The 23,417-nt window shown below is 47.5% G+C and overlaps 1 protein-coding gene across 3 annotated transcripts; it reads right to left on the reverse strand.

The window, feature by feature from the left end:
• Positions 1–447: 447 nt before the first annotated feature.
• Positions 448–23,021, reverse strand: B3GNT8 (UDP-GlcNAc:betaGal beta-1,3-N-acetylglucosaminyltransferase 8). Of its 3 annotated transcripts, none has more exons than XM_028742175.2 (2): positions 22,870–23,021; positions 448–5,405 (listed from the first exon to the last, which is right to left on the reverse strand). In XM_028742175.2, exon 2 carries the CDS (start codon positions 5,396–5,398, stop codon positions 4,178–4,180), a length of 1,221 nt encoding a protein of 406 aa, XP_028598008.2. In that variant the 5' UTR covers positions 5,399–5,405; positions 22,870–23,021; the 3' UTR covers positions 448–4,177. The 3 variants fall into 3 exon arrangements, 2 of the variants coding, with proteins under 2 accessions (XP_028598008.2, XP_077788395.1); XM_077932269.1 differs by lacking the exon at positions 22,870–23,021 and adding an exon at positions 11,587–12,365; XR_003708083.2 differs by lacking the exon at positions 448–5,405 and adding an exon at positions 18,039–18,623.
• Positions 23,022–23,417: the final 396 nt, after the last annotated feature.

A 23,417-nucleotide genomic window follows, 5' to 3' on the forward strand; every position in this document is an offset into this window, starting at 1 on the left:
GGTACTAGGTACAGAACCCATCATCTTCAACATCTTAGGGCAAGTTCCTTAAAATTTTGTAAAATTTCCTAGTTTACTTGTTATTTTCTTCTCTGCTTTGTTGTACCACCTGTCAGCCATCATGTGGAAGGACACTATAAAGATTCCTTGGCCATCTGCTTTCCTGTCTACAACCCCGTTCTGTCTCTTTGATACCACCCGTCGCCCTTCCATTTTTTGCCTCGGCCGCTCGCCCCAGCCAAAAGGCAGACTTTTTGGTTTATAAAACAACACTGAAAACAGCTTGCCTCCCTGCTGCGCCATCATTTAGGAACCACTGCCTTGCTGCAAAATAATAGTTTGGCACTAGATTACTAGCCTGGTATTTTAAAAGCACTTGCGAATACTTTCCAAAGAGCAGCAACAAGTATAACTTCCAACCACAGCAGACACAAACCACATCATCAATACACAGCACCTGAGGCATATTTTATTATGATAGCTGTAAATCATTGCAGAGTGGGAGAAATAGTCTTCCCTGCTCTTTAAATAGATCACATGGAAACATCCAAACCTTCCTCAAATTTCTGTGTAAGATGCAGCCAAGAGGCAGCCACTAATAGCCTGTGATTTCATAGAACACCTCTTTTTTGCCATTGATGAAGGTGGACACTTTTCCTTAAGGTGTATTTAAACACTAGGAGGCCAATAGCACAGACAAGTTTGCTGGGCTCCTTTGTTCGCCCAGGTTCTCTGGGTGCCTTGGACCTGGGAGATCAAGCCACAGACCTTAGGGGAGAAATGCTTGCAGTGGGTAAACACGTCAGATAATACAGAACTCTTCAGCAGGATCCGCCCAGCCTCTACCCAGATCTGGCATTGGGGTGATGAAGGTGAGGTCCAACCCAGACTCAGTACCACTCTTACCTGATCTTTATAAGCAGCCTGACAGGTGTGAACCAGGCAGAGGTTTCCGTACCACTTAAGTCATGAGGAGGCAAACTAAGACCCAGGGGCTGGATCCGGCCCAATCGCCTTCTCAATCCGGCCCGCAGACGGTCTGGGAATCAGCGTGTTTTTACATGAGTAGTATGTGTCCTTTTTATTTAAAATGCATCTCTGGGTTATTTGTGGGGCCTGCCTGGTGTTTTTACATGTGTAGAATGTGTGCTTTTATTTAAAATGCATCTCTGGGTAATTTGTGGGGCATAGGAATTAGTTCATTTTTTTCCCTTCAAAATATAGTCCGGCCCCCCACAAGGTCTGAGGGGCAGTGGACCGGCCCCTGCTGAAAAGGTTTGCTGACCCCTGACTTGAGTCTTTCTGCAGCAAGTGTCGTAAAAGCTGCACCTGCTTTTCAACGTGTCCAAGTACTTTTCTGCTAAAGGCCAGGACAAAAAGATGGCAGCCTTAGGATCCTGAGGGGTGGTTCATGTCTGCAGCCCTGCTTGCTTCAGCGGGAAGAAAACGGCATTCAAGTTGCATGTTGGGTTTTTAATATTTCTGATTAGCTGATTAGCTCTGGTACATGAGCTGTTTAAGAATCCCACTGTGTGATCAAAGAGTTTGAAATCAAATTTGACAAGCCCCTGAAATGTACTGATAAGTACCCAAAGGCCATCTAGTCAAACCCACTTGCCATTGCAGGAAATCTATCAGTATGACATCCCTGGTAGGGCTGCAGACCTTCACACCGGAAAAAATGTTTTTAGCAAGGGTTGGTCCTCCAAATATTTGTTAACCTGGGTGATCTGAGAGAGTCTGAGTTGTTTGCCCTTCCAAATCTGAAAATTACCATTCCCTAACATTGAGCTGTTGCAGTAGAATTGCTCCCTCCTTATTTTCACATCCATCCTCTGCATGTTTAGGTTTGTTTCTTTCTAAAGGCAATGTCAGCTTGGATATTTGTTCCCCACGCACTAAGATTAACAGATTGGAGAACTGGGCCAAAAATAACAAAATTAATTTCAATACGGACAAATGTAAAGTTCTGCACTTAAGGCAGGAAGAACCAGATGAACAAATATAAGATGGTGGGGGACAGGGACACCTGGTTTACTTACAGTACGTGTGAAAAAGGATACTAGGGTGTTAGTGGACCACAAGTTTAACATGCGTCAACAATGTGACGCAGCAGCAAATAAATAAATAAAAATACTAATGCTATTCTAGGCTGCATCAACAGAGGTCTAGTGTTTTGATCAAGGGAACTCATAGTACCATTGTATTCTGCCTTGGTCAGACCACACCTGGGATACTGTGTCCAGTTCTGGGTGCCACTATTTAAGAAGGATATGGACAAGCTGGAACGTGTGCAGGAGGGTGACCAAAATGATCAAGGGTTTGGAAACCAAACCTCATGAGGAACGGTTGAGGGAGCTGAGTATGTTTAGCCTGGATAGGAGGAGACTGAGAGGAGATATGAAAGCCACCTTCAAATATCTCAAGGGCTGCCACACAGAAGATGGAGCAAGCTTCTTTTCTCCTGCTCTGGAGGGTAGGACCTGAACCCATGGCTTCACACAGCTGTCCATGGAGGCGCAGGTCAATTCTGTGTCCAAGGCAGCTGTCTGCCAGCTCCATCTGGTACGCAGGCTGAGACCCTCCCTGCCCGCAGACTGTCTCACCAGAGTGGTGCATGCTCTAGTTATCTCCTGCTTAGACTACTGCAATGCACTCTATGTGGGGCTACCTTTGAAGGTGACCCGGAAACTGCAATTCAGAATGTGGTAGCTAGACTGATGACTGGGGGCGGCCCCCGAGACCACATAACACCGGTCCTGAAAGACCTACATTAGCTCCCAGTACATTTCTGAGCACAATTCAAAGTGTTGGTGCTGACCTTTAAAGCCCTAAACGGCCTCAAAGGCCCAGTATACCTGAAGGAGCGTCTCCACCTCCATCGTTCTGCCCGGACACTGAGGTCCAGCATTGAGGGCCTTCTGGCGGTTCCCTCACTACGAGAAGTGAGGTTACAGGGAACCAGGCAGAGGGCCTTCTCGGTAGTGGCGCCCGCCCTGTGGAACACCCTCCCATCAGATGTCAAAGAGATAAACAACTACCTGACATTTAGAAGACATCTGAAGGCAGCCCTGTTTAGGGAAGTTTTTAATGTGTGACATTTTAATGTATTTTTAATCTTTGTTGGAAGCCGCCCAGAGTGGGGAAGCCCAGCCAGATAGGCGAGGTACAAATAATAAATTATTACTATTCAAGTTACAAGAAAGGAGATTCCGACTAAGCACCAGGAAGAACTCTCCTTTGGTCATACCCCCTGTCTCCAAGCCATACCCCATTTTGGCCTTTTTTCACACCCCAAACGGCTGTTCCAACAGTGCAACCGTCTCCCTTTGAAGACGGTGGACCCTCCTTCCTTGGAGACTTTTAAGCAGAAGTTGGGTGGCCACCTGTCATGGATGCCTTCGTTGAGATTCCTGCATTGCAGGGGGTTGGACTAGATGACCCTCGGGGTCCCTTCCAACTCTCCCATGATTCCACTAACGTCTCCTTGAACTCCGATCACACCTTTTGCTTGTCCAGGATGAGGATAGGTGGCGTCTGTTGGTGTAGAAACCTGCCTCCCATACAAAGGCCAATTGCTCCACCCACTTGTACTTCTGGCCATGCCTACCGCCAGCATGTGGCCCCTCAGAAGATGGCATGGAAGAAAAAGTGGCCCTTTAGCAGTAAAGGGCCCCACTCCCACCCCCGGTCGGAGAGATTGAAGGTGGGCCTTGACGCAGCCAGACGTGTCCTCTGCCACTGCAATACCACCCTTTCCGAACGACTCTTCAGAAAAACGCCCCTCTGGTCTTCTGCTTTCTATAGGGCTGCCCACTGCGCCACCTGCCAACCTCTCCCCTCTCCATGCTGCCACCCCAGAGCAGACATAAAACAGAAACCTAAGGAGAGGCCTAGGGAAGAGGGTCTGGTGCCCCTCTGACCCAGTATTCGATTTCTGGCCCCTGCCTCTAGGAAGCGCTCAAGCAGAATACGAAGGCAGTGGCGTGGTGCCGCCACTCAGAACTGCCCTTTCTCCCCACACAGACTTTTCAAGGAGGTCGTTTCCCTCCCTTAACTGCACACCGGAGGTCCCCGTGTCCAACAAAGACACAGAAGGCTGCGCCACATCTGCTTCCGTCCGCCTTCAGCGCTCGGCAGGAAGCGTCTCGAACCCATTGTTCCTGACTCCCATCGTTCAGCAGCTGAGGTTCGGGTCCGTGATCTGCTTCCACAGCTGGAAGGTCTGTTGGGGGCTGCGGCGGTGGACCAGCAGCAGCCTGCTGTGAACGCAAGGATCGCTGCGGTCCTTTTCCGCGATGTCAAAGGTCAGGAAGCCCGGGTGCGCCTCGGGGAGGATGCCCAGGGCTTGGAAGCAAAGGCCCGTGTAAACGTCGTCAATGGGGTAGAACGCGATGTGTCGGGAGATGAGGTGGAGCCAGCGGACTAGCGGCCCTGAGAAGATATACCCCCCGCCCCCCGCGTAGGACGGGTAAGGCCCCACGTAATACGACTCGGGGACGTAGTATTTGCTCCGGCGGACACGGAACGGCGAAGCGTTGGCCATCACTTGGCCCATGTAGAGCATCTTGTTGGCGTCTAGAGACCCCAGGTACTCCAAGACCTTGGGTGTGTTGATGAAGACGTCGTCGTCCCCCTTGAGGATGTAGCGCACGTCCCGGCAGTACTCTGCGGTCCAGCTGAGGAAGAGGAAGTCCTTCAGGGTCAAGTTGAAGAAGGTGTCCTCAAAGTCCCACATCAAGATGTCGCCGTAGCTCCGGCTCTCGTACTCCACCAGGTTCTGGAGCCGAGGCCCCAAGCGGCCCTGGGCCGTGCCCAGCAAGAAGACCGTGCGGACGGGCAACCCTCCAGGCTCGCCCTCGCGCCCCCACGTGTCCCGCACGGCCTGGCGGGCGGCAAAATTCCCCGGCAGAGATTTGATAGCCAAGAGCAGGAAAGTGCGGTTCTTGGTGCCAGAACACTTGCCCGCTTGGTTGATCAAGAGAGAGAAGTTCCGGCATTCGTCGTAGAGGAGGAAGTTCCTGTAAAGTTCTGGATAGGAGCTGAAGTCGCTGATTTTGGCCACCCGGCTTGCTGCCTCGGGCCCGGCGGAACAGTCGTTCCATGAAGTGTTCACCAGCCCGTCGTCCAAGTCCTGGAAGATCTGGTGCTGCTTCTCGTTCCAGTAGGCGTTCGTCCGTGGGATACTCTGGCGCAGCTGGTGCAAGGAGGCGTTGAAGCGCTGCAGGGTGAAGGCCGGCAAGTCCTCCTTGGAGGGCTGGGCCGTGGTCGGGACGCCGTGCCCCCCGTGAGGGGTCGGGACCCTCTCAGCCTCCTCCACAGTCCACTCAATGTAGGCTTTGAGGGCCACCAGACTAAGCAAAGCGGTAGCCACGGTGATGCACCGCGAAGGTTTCATCTCCTTCCTGGAAAGCAAGAGCAGAGGGGAGAGTGAGGCTCGGAAGGGCTGAGGAACAGGGTGGAAAATAAAAATCATTATTAATAATAATTAAAGATGGCAAACATTATCCCATTCATAACTATATGGAACTGGCGGAAATGACTGGCAGAATCCGAGACCAGGGAGAAGAGTCGGTGGAAGAAGATTGGAAAAAGTTTAAAGTCTACCTACAGAAATACTGTAAAATTAATGAATGTTAGAGTGATGTTGGATAAGAAGTTAAGTGGTTTTTAGCTATAATGCTATAAGGAATATGAAAAAATGGATTATTAATAGGTTAAAATTTAAGGTTAAAATATTTTAAGATTAAAGATTAGGATAAGCAAAGAGGGAAAGGATTTGCTGAGTTAACAAATTGAATTGGAATACAAAAAAGGGAGGTGTGAAGAGGTCCGGGAAACAAGCAAATGAAAGATAAGTAATGGAAAGATGGAATTGTTTTTAACTATTTTTATTTTGTATTTTTCTTTTTTCATTTTGTAATACTTTAAAAATCTTAATAAATATCTTTTAAAAAAAACAAAAACAAAAAAACATTATCCCATTCATAGTACTCGCACCATCTGTAAAACGTTTTTCTCTTTCCAAAATCCACCTCTTTGGATTTAGCGCTCTCTCTCTCTCTCTCTCTCTAATATAAAATAATTTCCCCAGCCACTCTGGGCAGCTTCCAACACAGTATTAAAATACAGTAGTCTGTTAAACATTAAAAGCTTCCCTAAACAGGGCTGCCTTCAGATGTCATCTAAAAGTCTGGTAGTTGTTGTTCTCTTTGACATCTGGTGGGAGGGCGTTCCACAGGGCGGGTGCCACTACCAAAAAGGCCCTCTGCCTGGTTCCATGTAGCTTTGCTTCTCGCAGTGAGGGAACCGCCAGAAGGCCATCGGCACTGGACCTCAGTGCCCGGGTAGAACTATGGGGGTGGAGACACTCCTTCAGGTATACTGGGCCAAGGCCGTTTAGGGCTTTAAAGATCAGCACCAACACTTTGAATTGTGCTCGGAAACGTACTGGGAGCCAATGTAGGTCTTTCAAGACTGGTGTTATGTGGTCCCGGCGGCCGCTCCCAGTCGCCAGTCTAGCTGCCGCATTCTGCATTAGTTGTAGTTTCCGGGTCACCTTCAAAGGTAGCCCCACGTAGAGCGCATTGCAGTAGTCCAAGTGGGAGATAACCAGAGCATGCACCACCCTGGTGAGACAGTCTGCGGGCAGGTAGGGTCTCATCCTGCACACCAGATGGAGCTGATAAACAGCTGCCCTGGACACAGAACTGACCTGCGCCTCCACGGACAGCTGTGAGTCCAGAATGACTCCCAGGCTGCGCACCTGGTCCTTCAGGGGCACAGTTACCCTATTCAGGACCAGGGAGTACTCCACACCTGCCCGCCTCCTGTCCCCCCAAAACAGTACTTCTGTCTTGTCAGGATTCAACCTCAATCTGTTAGCCGCCACCCATCCTCCAACCGCTTCCAGACACTCACACAGTATATAAATTCTGTTTTACAATTTAGAATACTCATTTAAACATCCTTAAAGTATCAATGACTTCCCTTCTTCTCTTTCCACGGTTCATTTTGCATATCATAAATCCCTGCATATTTTACAAAAACTAAACCATTCCGTATTCCATTATTACATCCATCAAAACTCATCTACACTGTTGAATTTATCTTAATGCTGCCACTGTTTTCAAGTGTACACAATTTCCCACCATATATTCAATAAACGTTTTCCAGTCTTCTCTAAATGTATGTTCTTCTTGTTCTCTTATTCTATATGTTAAGTCTGCAAGCTGCGCATATTCTGTCAACTTAAGTTGCCATTCTTCTTTAGTTGAGACTTCGCTCGTTTTCCATTTTGGGGCTAACAAAACACAGGCCGCAGTTGGGATTTAGCACTCTTAATAGCTCGGTCGTTTTCTGCCAGGACAGCACAGAACGGTCTCTGTAATCCTCTGATGCCAGCTTGCGATAGCGAGAATAAAATCATACCACAGGCGTAAATGTTTAGAGGCCAGCCCAGAATCTTAGGCATATGAAAGTTCTGATTATGCAAAACTATATCGCTGATATAAAAGTTAAAATGGAGCTACAATACGGGTTTCTGGCCAACTAAGGTCTACTCAGAGTAAACCCACTGGAATTAATAGGGTAAGTGACTTAAGGTCCATGAATAACCATAGCTTAGATGTCCCAGGCCCTAAGGAAGTCAGACTATCCTCCACCAGGGCCAGGGCCTTTTCAGTGATGGCCCCTGACCTGGTAGAATGCTCTGTCCCATGAGACTAGGGCCCTGCAGGATTTAACCTCCTTTCGCCAGGCATGTAAGACAGAACTATTCCGCCTGGCCTTTAATTTGAATTCAGCCTGATCTTTTATTTCCTTCTCTCCCCCCCACCCTTTTATGAAGATTACCCACTCTGGGACCCCACAGCTAATTCTCTCCTGGCCTCCTCGCTGGCCCAATTAAGACTAATTCAGCCAGCTAGCCCTGGTGACTGACTAATGTTTACTGGATGGATTTCCCCCAAATTGATTTTTGAACTTTGAATTTTATTGTCATTCATGCTTTTGTACTGTATTTTATGTTGCTTCTATGTTGTATTACAATTAAGTGTTTTAAATTTGTTTTTAGCCGCCCTGAGCCCAGTTTTCTGAACAGGGAAGGGCAGGGTATAAATAAAAAATTATTATTATTATGCCCATTCATTCTAGTGGGTCTACTCTGAGTAGGACTCGCACTGGCTACAAACCAGAGCCTTCTTGGGGTTCTTTAGATGTAGGAATCTCTTCTGCAGGGTCAGCAAACTTTTCCAGCAGGGGGCCTGTCCACTGTCCCTCAGACCTTGTTGGGGGCCGGACTATATTTTGAAAAAAATAATGAATGAATTCCCAAGCCCCACAAATAACCCAGAGATGCGTTTTAAATAAAAGCACACATTCTACTTATGTAAAAACACGCTGATTCCCGGACCGTCTGCGGGCCGGATTGAGAAGGCGATTGGCCTTAGTTTGCCTACCCATGTGCAAGAGCCTGTTTGAACCTTCGGACGCATTTGTGTGTTGAAGCACACTACTTAAAAATTAAAGTCTCGAATCAATATTGGCGTTTAATAATTTAGCCCCGGGGTGACTTCTATTTATGGAAGCAAAAGCAGCAATTAAGTCAATAAAAGCTGTAAAATGCCGTGCAGGTTCTGCTGTGGTTTCCCATTACCAAATGGTTGAGCGAGAAGCAATTACCAAAGGAAATTCCCTTCCTTGAAACCTGCCTGGTCTACTACTACCGGTATACGATAATGACCCTCCAATCTTTGCAGGAGATACTTAGCAGACATTTTGGCCAATATATCAGTCAAGCCGATGAGCCTGTGGTTTTTAGCAGGACTTTTGTGGGGAGCAAAACTCTGGGGAACTGAGTTCCCTTACCTTTTTAAAATTAAATAATTACTATTTTTGTCTGGGGGCGGGGGCTGGAACGGATATAAACCCAATCCTTGAGCCAAAAATCCACCTGTATCAATAAAGTTGTGGCCATTTGCAAACCAGATCATTGCCTGCTTGAGTTTATTCAAGTTTATTGACTGCCCCGGGGTGGGTGTGGTACTGCGACTGGCCTCACAATAAATAAATAAACAAACTTTGTGGTGATTTTCTCCACCATTATCCCCCCCCCCCCAAAAAAAAAGGACTGTTAGGATCCAGTCAATTGTCTTTCATATATATATATATATATATATATATATATATGCTTTCGTAGATTTTCACGGGTATAGGAATGCAGGTTTTGGTGTCCTCGGGTGTCTTCCCGTGTAAAAGTTGGGGTGTCTAGGCGACGTTTCGACGAGGTCTCACTCGTCATCTTCAGGCTGGTGCTTTCGGCTTCTTGTTACTGGAACAGAGCAGGATCTCAGTGTTTGAGTTCCTATAAATACTGTGAGGAGGTGTGGTGTATAGCCTCCAATGTTCTGGGCCGAGAGGAAGTTCCCAGGCTAGTGTGTCTTTTCTTCTTTTGTTCCTTAATTGCTTGAGGGATATCTTGAGTGATTTCTTGAGTGATATCCTGAGTACCACTTAGGTGGGTCATTAGGTGTGGATTAGTTGCTAAAGCCTTTGTGTCTTGACCTCTTGAACTTTGTGAAGAGCTTAGTTGTGCTCTGGCTTGGCTTCGTGTATAGGGGCGAGCTGTGGTTTTGTGGCCTGTGCCAGCCAGATCTGTGTAGGGATTGCAGGGGGGTGCAGCATCCGGAGGTGCCACCATGGTTTGGCTACTGGATGGTGTCTGTAATTTATCTGTGGAGAGGATATATATATGGACTATGATGCTAAATTTCCTCCCACTTGGTATACAGGCTGTATAATTTGTACACATAAACGTGCTTCTCGTTAACAAATTCTAGCAGTCTTGAAAATTTCAGGTGGCAGAAAATCCTGTCTTGGAGCATTATTTATAATTTAAATTATTATTTATAACCGCGGGGGGCCCGGACACATTTAATAGACCATAGATTGTTGAATCAGCCCAAAGTGCGGTTGAAGAGGAAAGATTTTGCCTGGCACCTAAAGATACGGAATGAAGGCGCCAAGCCAGCCTCCCTGGCAACAGCATCCCACAAATGGGGAGCCACCACAGAAAAGGCCCTGTTCTTGTGTTTGCCACCCTCTGGACCTCCCATGGAGGAGGCCCTTGGGTGATGAGTGCAGGGTTCATACGGGGAGAGGCGGAGCGTGAAATTAAAACTTCTCTGCTGATTTGAGCGCTGTGGCCGTATCCACGACTGGCGTGCGGCCCCAGAGTGGTTGGCAAATGATGCAAACGGCCTTCGGGTCGCAAAATTTTAGCCACCCCTGCTCTGCGTTAATAACGTACAGTCAATTAAAAACAACAACAACGAACCACGGCACACAGCTGTCAAAAGGACTGAGAACCCTTTTTCCTGATCTGCTAGTTCTCAGCTTGCAAGGAGTTAAAATAAAAAATGGAGAAGCATTTGAAAGCAGTAGCATGAAGCGATACAATCCCTTCCTACACCTCTTTCTTCTGGGCATGGGTAAACCTAGCCATAAACGCTGCATGATGTGAGAGATGGGTCCCTTCTAAAGGATTTTACCCATTTCCTTCCTGGCTCATTCTGTGCAATGGCCCAGGAACTGCTGTTTTCATCACAGTAGTGCAGAATCTTTGCAAGGTCTCTGCTTCTTAGAACCATAGAATTATAGATTTGCAGAGTCGGAAGGGATCCCCAGCGGTCATCTAGACCAACCCCCTGCAACGCATCATTTTCCAGGATGGCCTCTTTTCTTTTCTTTTTGGCCTGTGACCCTTAAGAGTGAGGATGTGATGGTGGGGATGCAAAATTGTAAGGAAATTTTGGAACGAGGTATATGAGGATCTGAAAAAAAATATTCAAGATTTCGTTTGCCAAAAAGCCAGAGGCTTTTTTTGTTAGGCATAATATCAAACGGCATTCCCAGAGATAAGAAAAATGTATTCCTTTACGCAACAGCAGTGGCCAGAATACTGATCGCAAAGAACTGGAAGGGGGAGAAAAGACCATCATTACTAGAATGGCAAAGTAAACTCTGTGAGTTTGTGAAAATGGCAAAGATGACGGCAACTATTGGAGGCCATTCAAATCAGAGAATAATTAAAGAGTGGGAGGGAGTGAAGGAATATATGAAAAAATATGGTTTCGGAACTGGAATATTAATAGATAGTGTGTAAAACGTGCAGGGGTAAGCAAGGAAATAATAAAAAAAATCAGCTGAACAATGATTAAATTATAACAACAGAACAAGACGGAAGAAGAAGAAGGAGGGGGGGAAAAGAGATCACACATGGGTGAAGGGGAAGGGGGGGTATAGTGGAATTTGAAGTATTGTTTATAATATAAAAGCTTTAATATAAAATTTCTGTTATATTTGTATACAGCAAAGAGAAGTTTAGAGTAGTTAGGTATATTTTAATTTAGTTAATTATGTAATAGGTTTATGTTAGAAAATGAATGTGGATGTTGGATTTGATGTTTGTAATTTTAGAAATATATTTTTTTTTTTTTTAAAGAGTGAGGATGTGCTTGCATCCAGCACACCAGAACGTGACAGTATATTACAGGTCAACAAACGGACAGTCCCTTATGTACTTACCTTTTCATTACTGAAGGTTTTATAGACCTGGTGTTCTTTGGCACAGTTTTCCTGCACTTAGAGGCTTCCCGTTTGTGACTTTAGCAGGCTTGCTGTGCTCACAAGCCCCGGCGCCAAGAGGCAGTTGTCCCTGGTGTGCCAAGGCCTGTTCCCCTGGGAGGAAAGACGCCGGTTTCTGTCGCACGCAGCCCTTTTTCACGTGGTGCACGCACGGAGCCGCTCTCCAGTGGAGTCCCAGCGCATAGATGTGCCTCATGTGACAAGCACACGCACACACAATGCTGCTGGATTTCCCCCTCCTGCCGTGGCTTTCTACCGTCCGATCCTGGCCACCGGCCAAGGGGATAAATTTAAATTCTGCCTGGGTGGCAAAACTAAACAGTCGCGCAGGCCGGGAGACAAAACAGTGCGCTTGGCATCTCTGAAAAGGGCATCTGCCACTCCCCCTTGGCAATGGCTGGAGGCGGAGGAGAGAGAAAAATCTCCTCCATGTACTTAAAAACTTTTCCACCCCAGTTGCTGGGATGGGTTCAAAGGGCAAGGAAAGCCACAGGTAGAAGCTAATGCAATTCTTCCTTCTCTGCCCCCTGTGCAAGGAGCTGGAGGAAGAGAGAGGGAAGATAAGGACCTAAGAAGTGGCCGGCTGGATCAGGCCAGAGGCCCACTTGAGCCAGCATCCTATTCCCAAAATGGCAGATCCTATGCGTATGACAGGGACGCAAGTGGCGCTGTGGGTTAAACCACAGAGCCTAGGGCTTGCTGATCAGAAGGTCAGCGGTTCGAATCCCCGTGACGGGGTGAGCTCCCGTTGCTCAGTCCCTGCTCCTACCAACCTAGCAATTCGAAAGCACGCCAAAGTGCAAGTAGATAAATAGGTACCACTCTGGCGGGAAGGTAAACGGTGTTTCCGTGCGCTGCTCTGGTTCGCCAGAAGCGGCTTAGTCATGCTGGCCACATGACCCGGAAGCTGCACGCCAGCTCCCTCGGCCAATAAAGCGAGATGAGTGCCGCAACCCCAGTCGGCCATGACTGGACCTAACGGTCAGGGGTCCCTTTACCTTTACCAATGCATATGACAAAACCAGGACCTGGGGAAAACAGCAGTCCTCCTTCTAGAGGCAGGGCTCAGCAAACTTTTTCAGCAGGGGGCCGGTCCACTGTCCCTCAGACCTTGTGGGGGGCCGGTCTATATTTGGGGGGGGGGGAATGAACGAATTCCTATGCCCCCAAAATAACCCAGAGATGCATTTTAAATAAAAGCACACATTCTACTCATGTTAAAACACCCTGATTCCCGGACCGTCCGTGGGCCGGATTTAGAAGGCGATTGGGCTGGATTCAGCCCCCGGGCCTTAGTTTGCCTACCCATGCTCTAGCCATTCTCAGCAACTGACATTCAAAGACATTCCCTCCAACATTTCTCTGATGGAGATAGGGATGTCCTGCTCCATAACAATGTTATTATTTATACCTTGCCCATCTGACTGTGCTGCCCCAGCCACTCTGGGTGGCTTCCAACACATATAAACATAATAAAACATTAAACATTTTTTTAAAAAAACCTCCCTATACGGGGCTGCCTTCAGGTGTCTTCTAAAGGTTGTATAGTGACTTATCTCCTTGGTTCGGGGGTCACATAACTCCATCATTTCTCCGCTGAAAATAGGGACGTCCTAAGGAAAAGTGGGACATTCCAGGATCAAATCAGAAACCGGGAGGGCTTCTGTAAATCCAGGACTGTCCCTGGGAAATAGGGACCCTTGGAGCGTCTGCAAAGACATAGTAAAGGTACAGGGACCCCTGACCATTAGGTCCAGTTGTGGACGACTCTGGGGTTGCGGTGCTCATCTCGGCAGGGGGTTGGAATAGATGACCCTCAGATCCCTTCCAATTTTACAATCCTATGATTCCATCTAGTCAGGATAAAACCCCAACCCAGATCTTCAACATGGGCGATCTGCTGGGTAAACATGGGCCACATCAGCAATCTACCCAACATTTGACATATTCCCCATTCTAGTTGGAACACAATATGTTTCATTAGTTTGTTTCAGGGTTTATTGCCAGCTTATCTTCAAGTTAATGAGGACTAGCTGCCTGGCTCCCTCCCCAGCCCCTAAATGTAGGAACCAATAAGCATTTTCCAAGCTTTTATTTCGTTTGCCTTCACGACAGATCGGTCATATAGTCTCTGTTTTACAGCGAAGGGACAGAGGGCCAACTTGTCACGTGCCACAAAATGAGTTGAAATAAAACCAGGCCTATATTTAATATATTTGATTGAATTTGATTGTCTGGTTGAGATTATTTCCCCTTGCCCTTCCCATGGCATTTGTAGCCTTGAGGTTCCAGACAATGAAAACCAAATTCCTGGAAGTTTGATAGAAAAGCATCTCCAGAGAATCCATATCTGTGGATGTCAGTCAGTTGAGGACACTGTTCATTCTAAGTTGTACTGCAAGTTATATGAAATTCCGAGGGCTAAATACTTAAAGAATACCCTGGGTCTATTGCCACCTTGGGTATTCTTTAAGTATTTAGCCCTCGGAATTTCCTGGGTGGCGCTGTGGGTTAAACCACAGAGCCTAGGACTTGCTGATCAGAAGGTCGGCGGTTCGAATCCCCGTAACGGGGTGAGCTTCCATTGCTCAGTCCCTGCTCCTGCCAACCTAGCAGTTCGAAAGCACCTCAAAGTGCAAGTAGATAAATAGGTACCGCTCCGGCAGGAAGGTAAACGGCGTTTCCGTGCGCTGCTCTGGTTCGCCAGATGCGGCTTAGTCATGCTGGCCACATGACCCGGAAGCTGTCTGCGGACAAACGCCGGCTCCCTCGGCCCATAGAGCAAGATGAGCGCCGCAACCCCAGAGTCGGTCACGACTGGACCTAATGGTCAGGGGTCCCTTTACCTTTACTTTATTGCCACCTTAGTGACATCTATAACATCAATGACCTGCTGTCTGGCTCAAACAAATCGGTTATGTTTGAGGAACTAGGGGAGAAGGCAACACATTTGCCTTCCCCCTATTCACATCAAGTAGAATTTACTTTTGAGAAAACATGGGCAGGAAGCATTCAGCCACAACACAGACATTTGTTCATTTTAAGAAAACCACAATAAAAAATTAGGCTGCAAACCGATGTCCTGTGTGGAAGTGAACTCCACCAGACTCAGTTTGGCTTAATTCTGAGCAGACACTCTGAGGAAGTGGCTTGTGCCTCCGTATGCTCTAAATAAAGAGGAACACAAAATGCCTATGTAAGAAATCCTTCTCAGCATAAGAATTAAATGTGTGCATCCAATGTTAATTCAGGGGGGGAAAGGCGCAGGGTGTTTAGGAAATACTGAATCAAGCTCTGCGTCAGGCCATGTGATTTGGCCTCACCCTGCGTTGCTAAGTGCCCATTTAGTGCCCTAATGTGAACAGAGGAGCTGACTTTTCCCTTTCTTCTCCTGGCAGGGCTTGCAGAAAATCCATCTCCAACCAAATCAACAGGAAGCTGAATCCCACAACAGGATTTTACTCAATTAACCCCTACCCATCCACCCCCCGGCTGGTTACAGCGATACAGTGGTACTTTGGGTTAAGTACTTAATTCGTTCCGGAGGTCCGTTCTTAACCTGAAACTGTTCTTAACCTGAAGCACCACTTTAGCTGATGGGGCCTCCCGCTGCCGCCGCACGATTTCTGTTCTCATCCTGAGGTAATGTTCTTAACCCAAGGTATTGCTTTTGGGTTAGCGGAGTCTGTAACCTGAAGCGTATATAACCTGAAGCGTATGTAACCCGAGGTACCACTGTACATCAACAAGAAGGCCCCACAGTCATAGAGTTGGAAGGAACATCTTGTCCCTGCAATATAGGAACACGCAGCTGTCCCGAACCTACAACCTTGGCGTTATATCTGCACCACACTCTGAGCCAGAGGTCAGCAACCTAAGGCCCATGGGCTGGAAGCGGCCCATGAGGGTCACTTAACCGGCCCATGTGCTGCCCCCTAACCGAGCCGCCCGCTCGGCGAGTCCTTAGGCACTGCGCTAAATCGGTGCAGTGCAGCGCGGGGACTCTCTTCCGTGGCTCTGGAAATCGCTTCTGTGCATGCCCAGACACTGGAAATTGCTTCTGCGCATGCCCAGACACTAAAAAGGGACGCGGGTGGCGCTGTGGGTTAAACCACAGAGCCTAGGACTTGCCGATCAGAAGGTCGGCGGTTCGAATCCCCGCGACGGGGTGAGCTCCCGTTGCTCCGTCCCTGCTCCTGCCAACCTAGCAGTTTGAAAGCACCTCAAAGTGCAAGTAGATAAATAGGTACCGCTCTGGCGGGAAGGTAAACGGCGTTTCCGTGTGCTGCTCTGGTTCGCCAGAAGCGGCTTAGTCATGCTGGCCACATGACCCAGAAGCTGTACGCCGGCTCCCTAGGCCAATAAAGCGAGATGAGTGCCGCAACCCCAGAGTCGTCCCGACTGGACCTAACGGTCAGGGGTCCCTTTACCTTTATGCCAAGACACTGGAAATCGCTTCTGCGCAGGCACGATTTTCAGCGTCTGGGCACACACAGAAGCAATTTCTGGCGCCACAAACATGCGCAGACATAGAATCATAGAGTTGGAATAGACCACAAGGCCCATTGAGTCCAACCCCCTGCCAAGCAGGAAACACCATCAGAGCACTCCTGACATATGGTTGTCAAGCCTCTGCTTAAAGACCTCCAAAGACGGAGACTCCACCACACTCCTTGGCAGCAAATTCCACTGTCAAACAGCTCTTACTGTCAGGAAGTTCTTCCTAATATTTAGGTGGAATCTTCTTTCTTGTAGTTTGGATCCATTGCTCCGTGTCCGCTTCTCTGGAGCAGCAGAAAACAACCTTTCTCCCTCCTCTATGTGACATCCTTTTATATATTTGAACATGGCTATCATATCACCCCTTAACCTCCTCTTCTCCAGGCTAAACATGCCCAGCTCCCTTAGCCGTTCCTCATAAGGCATCGTTTCCAGGCCTTTGACCATTTTGGTTGCCCTCCTCTGGACACGTTCCAGTTTGTCAGTGTCCTCCTTGAACTGTGGTGCCCAGAACTGGACACAGTACTCCAGGTGAGTTCTGACCAGAGCAGAATACAGTGGCACTATTACTTCCCTTGATCTAGATCCTATACTCCTATTGATGCAGCCCAGAATTGCATTGGCTTTTTTAGCTGCCGCGTCACACTGTTGGTGTGATTTCCGGCATCGCACTGCGCCAGTCCGGCTCACGGAGGATCTCCGCGGGAGTGATCTGGTCCATGCCCAGCAAGCCTTGCCGACCCCTGCTCTAAGCAACTGAGCCATCCAGGCTGATCAATACCTGGAAGGATCTCCCAGAGGAGTCCAATGTCTTTCTACCAGCTCAGACTGAGCCGTAAGTGGCAGTACAGCGGGCATCTGGTTTTGCATGCCTGTGGTGCTTAGCACCTGCCAAACTGTTAAAAATACGAAACGCTGAGTTTGCAGCCCTCCGTCTTGCAACAGCTGTGATCCCCACCCACCCTCATGAAAATTCACGAACTAGCTTTGCAATAGCTGGGCAAAGCACAACTGGCAACAATGTCTGGAATAATAAGAAGAAGGCGGTTCTTTTTGGGAGTCCCTTTCAGCCGGAAGAGCACCAAGACAAAATAATGATCAAGGGATGGTTTCGTGCCATCAGTCACAGAGAAACTCCTGCTGGAAAAAGTTCCTGTCCTAACATTGCATCCTTGCAGTCATTAATATGTGAATCTCTTTTCTTATTTACATTGACAAGGCTGCAATGCTGCGCACATGCTGTCCCACTGAGCTGAGCGGAACTTTCCTCTGAGTAGACATGCATGAGATAGAGTCCACCTTTCACCCTCCCAGCCCTCTATGCAATTCATAAGCAACACAATTCAAATGCTGCGATAATATGCCATATCAGGTGAAACAGCAGCAGCACAAACTTTAAATCAGTAAGTGAGCTGTTTCCAGAGGAAGGACTGTGAGGGGAGGGCGAATTTGTGCTAGCCACCAGGCAATGGCTTTTTCCACCTGCCTCCTACTGCCCTAGGAGCCTTCAGGAAGGAATTGCTGCCACAGGAATTATGTATATGAGTCTTTTAATGAGCTGAATTGAGTGGAAGATTATGAGTCATGAGGTGGGTAGGTGAATCCAACAGTGCTAAGTTTATTTTTTGGTTGCTGGTGTTGTTTTAGAGATTTTGAAGACTGTAATACTGTGTATACTGTACACCAACAAAGGTCTGCATAGTTAAAGCCATGGTTTTCCCAGTAGTGATGTATGGAAGTGAGAGCTGAATCATAAAGAAGGCTGATCGCCGAAGAATGGATGCTTTTGAATTATGGTGCTGGGGGAGACTCTTGAGAGTCCCATGGGCTGCAAGAAGATCAAACCTAGCCATTCTTAAGGAAATCAGCGCTGAGTGCTCACTGGAAGGACAGATCCTGAAGCTGAGGCTCCAATACTTTGGCCACCTCATGAGAAGAGAAGACTCCCTGGAAAAGACCCTGATGCTGGGAAAGATGGAGGGCACAAGGAGAAGGGGATGACAGAGGACGAGATGGTTGGACAGTGTTCTCGGAGCTACCAGCATGAGTCTGACCAAACTGCGGGAGGCAGTGGAAGACAGGAGTGCCTGGCGTGCTCTGGTCCAGGGGGTCACGAAGAGTCGGACAAGACTAAACGACTCAACAACAACAACAATACTGTGTGAATCCCATAATATGCCTTTTGTAATTCGGCTTATTTTCTGAGTTGTTTTGTACACAGTGCATTATAGACTGTAATTGTTTTACTGGCGATTTGTTAATTATTCTATACGATTTGAGTTGGGCTCATGATGTTCCATTACGTTATTGCTATTTATTGTGAATGAAAAGCATCACAGAAATAAAATCAATCAATAAATGGATTATATTTCACTCTTGCCTTTTGACGTTATAATCTCCAAGGCACCTTGCAGCACATCATTTCAAACTGGGCTGTATACTGCCCTCCATGTGAAGACCACAAGGCGACTCGCTACCTAAAAACACAAAATGAAAGCACAGAATACATGATGAAGCAAAACCAAAACAAACCAACAGCCAAAGGCCTGGTTGAAGAGAAACCTTTTCGCCTGGTTCCTAAAGATGTGTAATGAAGGCACCAGGCGAGCCTCCCTGGGGAGAGCATCCCACAAGTGGGGGGCCACCACAGAAAAGGCCCTGTTTTCATGTTACCACCCTCTAGACCAGTGTTTCCCAACCTTGGGCCTCCAGCTGTTTTTGGACTACAACTCCCATCATTCCTAGCTAGCAAGACCAGTGGTCAGGGATGATGGGAATTGTAGTTCAAAAACAGCTGGAGGCCCAAGGTTGGGAAACACTGCTCTAGACCTCTCATGGAGGGGCTTCACACAGAGAAAGGCCTCATAAGATGGTCTCAAGGTCCGGGTTGCTTCATAGAGGGAAAGGCAGTCTGCCCTCTACCTCAGCCAGCAAAAGGGCCTCAAGAGGACACTAACCGCGAAAGAAAAGATCCAAACATTTTGTATGCCTGGCGTCCCTAAAAGTTGGAAGCCCCAAGGGGCTGGCCACTCTTCTTACCCCATAGCTAGGCCGGCCTGATAGCCTGGAATAGCAAAGGGCTGTGCACTGAACCCTGCTTGGGAGCAGGCATGACTGCAGATTAGTATCATTATTTATTGTATTTATGAGGTGCTTTTTTTTTTGAAAGGCGAACTCAAAGCAACTTACAGAAACGTTCAGAGCAAGTACAAAAACAAGAGTAAGAACGAGCCAATACTGTTGTGCCAGGATTCATGTTATAGGCCGTTGTTGTTGCTGCTGCTGTTATTGTTATAAGTTGAGACTGTTTTGCCCCAGTCAGCAATCCAGCTGCTGAATTCTGCACCAGCTGCTGATTCTGAACCATCTTCAAAGGCTGCCCCATGTAAAATTATAGCTGTCAACCTTCCCTTTTTTTGCGGGTAATTCCCTTATTTCAGCGCCGTTTCCCGCTGCTTCCCGCTGCTATCCCGGATTGTCAGATATCCCGTAGACTGTCTCTGGGACAGGTGAGGCTGCTGATCCCTTATTTTCAAATCCGAAAGTTGACAGCTATGTGTATAATGATCTACAGTAATCTAACACAGAGGTTAGAATCATAGAATCATAGAGTTGGAATAGACCACAAGGGCCATCGAGTCCAACCCCCTGCCAAGCAGGAAACACCATCAGAGCACTCCTGACATATGGTTGTCAAGCCTCTGCTTAAAGACCTCCAAAGAAGGAGACTCCACCACACTCCTTGGCAGCAAATTCCACTGTCGAACAGCTCTTACTGTCAGGAAGTTCTTCCTAATGTTTAGGTGGAATCTTCTTTCTTGTAGTTTGGATCCATTGCTCCGTCTCCGCTTCTCTGGAGCAGCAGAAAACAACCTTTCTCCCTCCTCTATGTGACATCCTTTTATATATTTGAACATGGCTATCATATCACCCCTTAACCTCCTCTTCTCCAGGCTACACATGCCCAGCTCCCTTAGCCGTTCCTCATAAGGCATCGTTTCCAGGCCTTTGACCATTTTGGTTGCCCTCCTCTGGACACGTTCCAGTTTGTCAGTGTCCTTCTTGAACTGTGGTGCCCAGAACTGGACACAGTACTCCAGGTGAGGTCTGACCAGAGCAGAATACAGTGGCACTATTACTTCCCTTGATCTAGATGCTATACTCCTATTGATGCAGCCCAGAATTGCATTGGCTTTTTTAGCTGCCGCGTCACACTAATAGACAACAGAAGTTGGAGAATAGACAACAGAAGTTGAGATAATGCAACTTGCAGGGGCAAATCAGAAGATGCCAGAGGCTCTGAGCCTCTGGTCAACAACAGACTTATAAGGAGGCATCGCTTCTGTCCTGGCAGGCTGGAATGAAATGGAAGGACACAGTTTCTGAAAGTGGTTCTTCCACTTAGGGAGCGGAATACTTCAGCGGCCAGGTTCAAGCATGATGCGCATAATGCTAAACACAATGTCTGGACCTGTCTGGCCCAGCAAGGGTAGGACAGGGTACGGAAGGGATTTCCTATGCCCCTCCTATCGACTGCTACGCACCTTTTGCAAGCACCCTACATATCACTGTTCCAGGAAGAGTTTTCCATAAAATTCCCAGCAATGCTTTTCCGCACATGGCAGGTTTATCTGGCACAGGGCATGATAAGACACATGCCCAGCCGCATGTGGGAATTCCAAACCTCGGCATGATGCCAGCGAGAGGCACGCAAGGCGTCTCTCTCACTCCCTCTCTCTCTTTAGAATAATGTTTACTGAGACTTTTCCACCTAAAATACAATAAAACCAAACCAATCTAAAGAAGATCATTTGGAGAGAAGCAAGAATAAGCACAAGAAGAAACTGAGGAGGTAGAAAAAGAATAAGGAAAAGCAAACCCAGACTCCTCTAGTATTGTAATTATATCATAATCCTTTTTCCACACACAGAAGGGAGATTTTTGAAAAGCAAAGCATAAATATGGATAGAGTAAATAGAAAGAAAGAAAGAATTACAGATCATAAGAAAAGCAAGAGAAGAATAGAAATAAGAGGCACGCAAGGCTTCTGAGAGGATTTACAGGCCTCAAAACACGTGTCGCTTGCCTGCCGTTTATTTTGAAAAGGGGCAGGTGATGGACCCCCCCCCCCAACACCACCTTAGGCCATGGGGTTCATAGCCCTCCCCCCTTGGTAATGTTAGGGGGGTGATGTGAGGGGTTTGGGGTTCGTGCAGCTCACACCGGCAAATGCGTGACATGGAGCTTCAGGGGTACCTAACGTCCCCAGCGCAGCATCGCATCTTTGAGAGAAGATACTGAACCAACAAAAGGCGACCCATAACCGTCTCGATCTTCTCCCACAAGCCACCTCTCTCAGGACGCAAAAGTTGTGGGCAACACACTCAAGCTGCGGAGGAAAACTTCACAACTTTATACTATTTCCCTCCTGCTAAGGAAAACTCCTCCATGGTTTAACTTATGCACACCCACAAAATAAAATAAAAAAAACCCTCAGAGGTTCGCAGGACAAGTCAGGTCACCTAAATCTTCCCACATTTGTGGGGAGTCTTAGGCATGCGATCGCAGATTCACAGAAATAGCAGCATTGGAAGGCACCCGCACGGTCATCTAGTCCAACCCCCGGCAAGGATGTATCTTTCTCTATTTTTGTCCCTTTTTTTGATTTCCTCTTGTTTTCCCATCCGTCACAACTGCAATTTAATTTCACACATTATTTTTTTTAAAAAGCCAACCCACTTTCCACCTCTAATCCTGCTTTTTCAACTCAAGAATTCAATATCGCAAATAGCATCAGGAAGACAAACGCCGGAGCCACGGGCTGAATTTCAGCACTTGCAGATTTTTTTAGCTAATGCATTTTATCCTACAGATCTCCTATTGCCCCATTGTTTATTTCCACCTGTCGTAAAAGGCACCAGGAAGTAGAAGCAACACACCGAGCAAACTCTCCCCCCTCCAGCCCACCCTCCCCAAAACAAAGCACATTGGTAACAACAACCCCACCAAAAAAAGAACAACTCTCAAAAGCTCTGTTTTTCCTTCACCTGTGTCTTCTCATATAAAAGTTGTTTCGATACAATACGATACAATACGATACGATAATCTTTATTGTCATTGTCCCATACAGAACAACGAAATTGAAAAAATCTACATCAGACATTCAAAAACCAACAAGCCTGCTATCCCAGCCTGGTTAGCCCCCTAAAAACTCTGATACCCCATAATTAAATACAATATACTCCCACAGAGACTACCTTACACTGCATTTAAAACCAAAATCGCATTTGGATAGAAACTGTTTCTGAGGCGGCTAGCCCTAGTCTTTATAACCGTCCACCTTCTTCCAGAAGACAGAAGCTGAAAGAGATCGTTTCCGGGGTGCGCACTATCCTGCGCTATCTCTGCAGCTTTCTTATGGCACCTGGAAGCATAGATTTGATCTGAGGTGGGAAGCGTGCACCCAGTTTCAGCCATGCTACAGTCCTGCCACCCAGGCTCACGCCGTGTGATGCCGAGCGCGTTTGCTCAGGAGAAAAAAATGAGTATTTTTCTGCCGGATGGCACTTGCTTCCTAACAAGTAGACACAGGACTGCTCTGCAAAAATGCTTGGCATGTTTGCTTGGGAGCCAGTCCCACTGTGTTCAGCTTGCTCCCAGGTAAGCGCACATGCAGGATTTCACAGAAGAGGCACCATTGCCCAGAACAGAGCCAGGTCTCACCTGAAGGCCTTGTGAGAATGGGGAGGCTCCTTTTGTCCTCCTCTCCTCTTCTCTGCTTGAAGTTAGACTGTCTTCATCTCTCTCTTCCTCCTCTGCTCTCTCCCTCCTCTGCTATTGCTCCAGGCGATATGGGTGTCTCTCTCATCGCACACATACACACACACCCTGACACTGCAAGCAGAAGCGAAACCTCCCACTTTTTTTTTTAATTTCTGCAAAACCAAAACCATTCACAGACACAAGCCGCCTCTCTTGGGGAGACGAAAGGAAGGTGAAGCAGAGAGGGGGGGGAAACCAAAACAAGGCAGGCAGGTGCTTCTTTTTGAGCAGAAAACCACTGGAAGGAAGGCAAAAGGGTGGGGCATTTCATTTTCTGGTTGTTGTTTTTCTAAAGTGTCTTAATATTTCATCTCCCATCAAATATTCATGCTGCCGGCAGGGCTGTGGGAGGGAATCATTTGCTTAAGGACTCGCTTGGCAGCTCAGAAAAGCAAATCTGGAGGGAAAGGTCGAGGCAGGTGGACCCAGCGCTTTTCCCCAGGGGTTAC

This window comes from Podarcis muralis, chromosome 7 (assembly GCF_964188315.1).
Source record: "Podarcis muralis chromosome 7, rPodMur119.hap1.1, whole genome shotgun sequence".
NCBI classification, from domain to species: Eukaryota; Metazoa; Chordata; class Lepidosauria; order Squamata; family Lacertidae; genus Podarcis; species Podarcis muralis.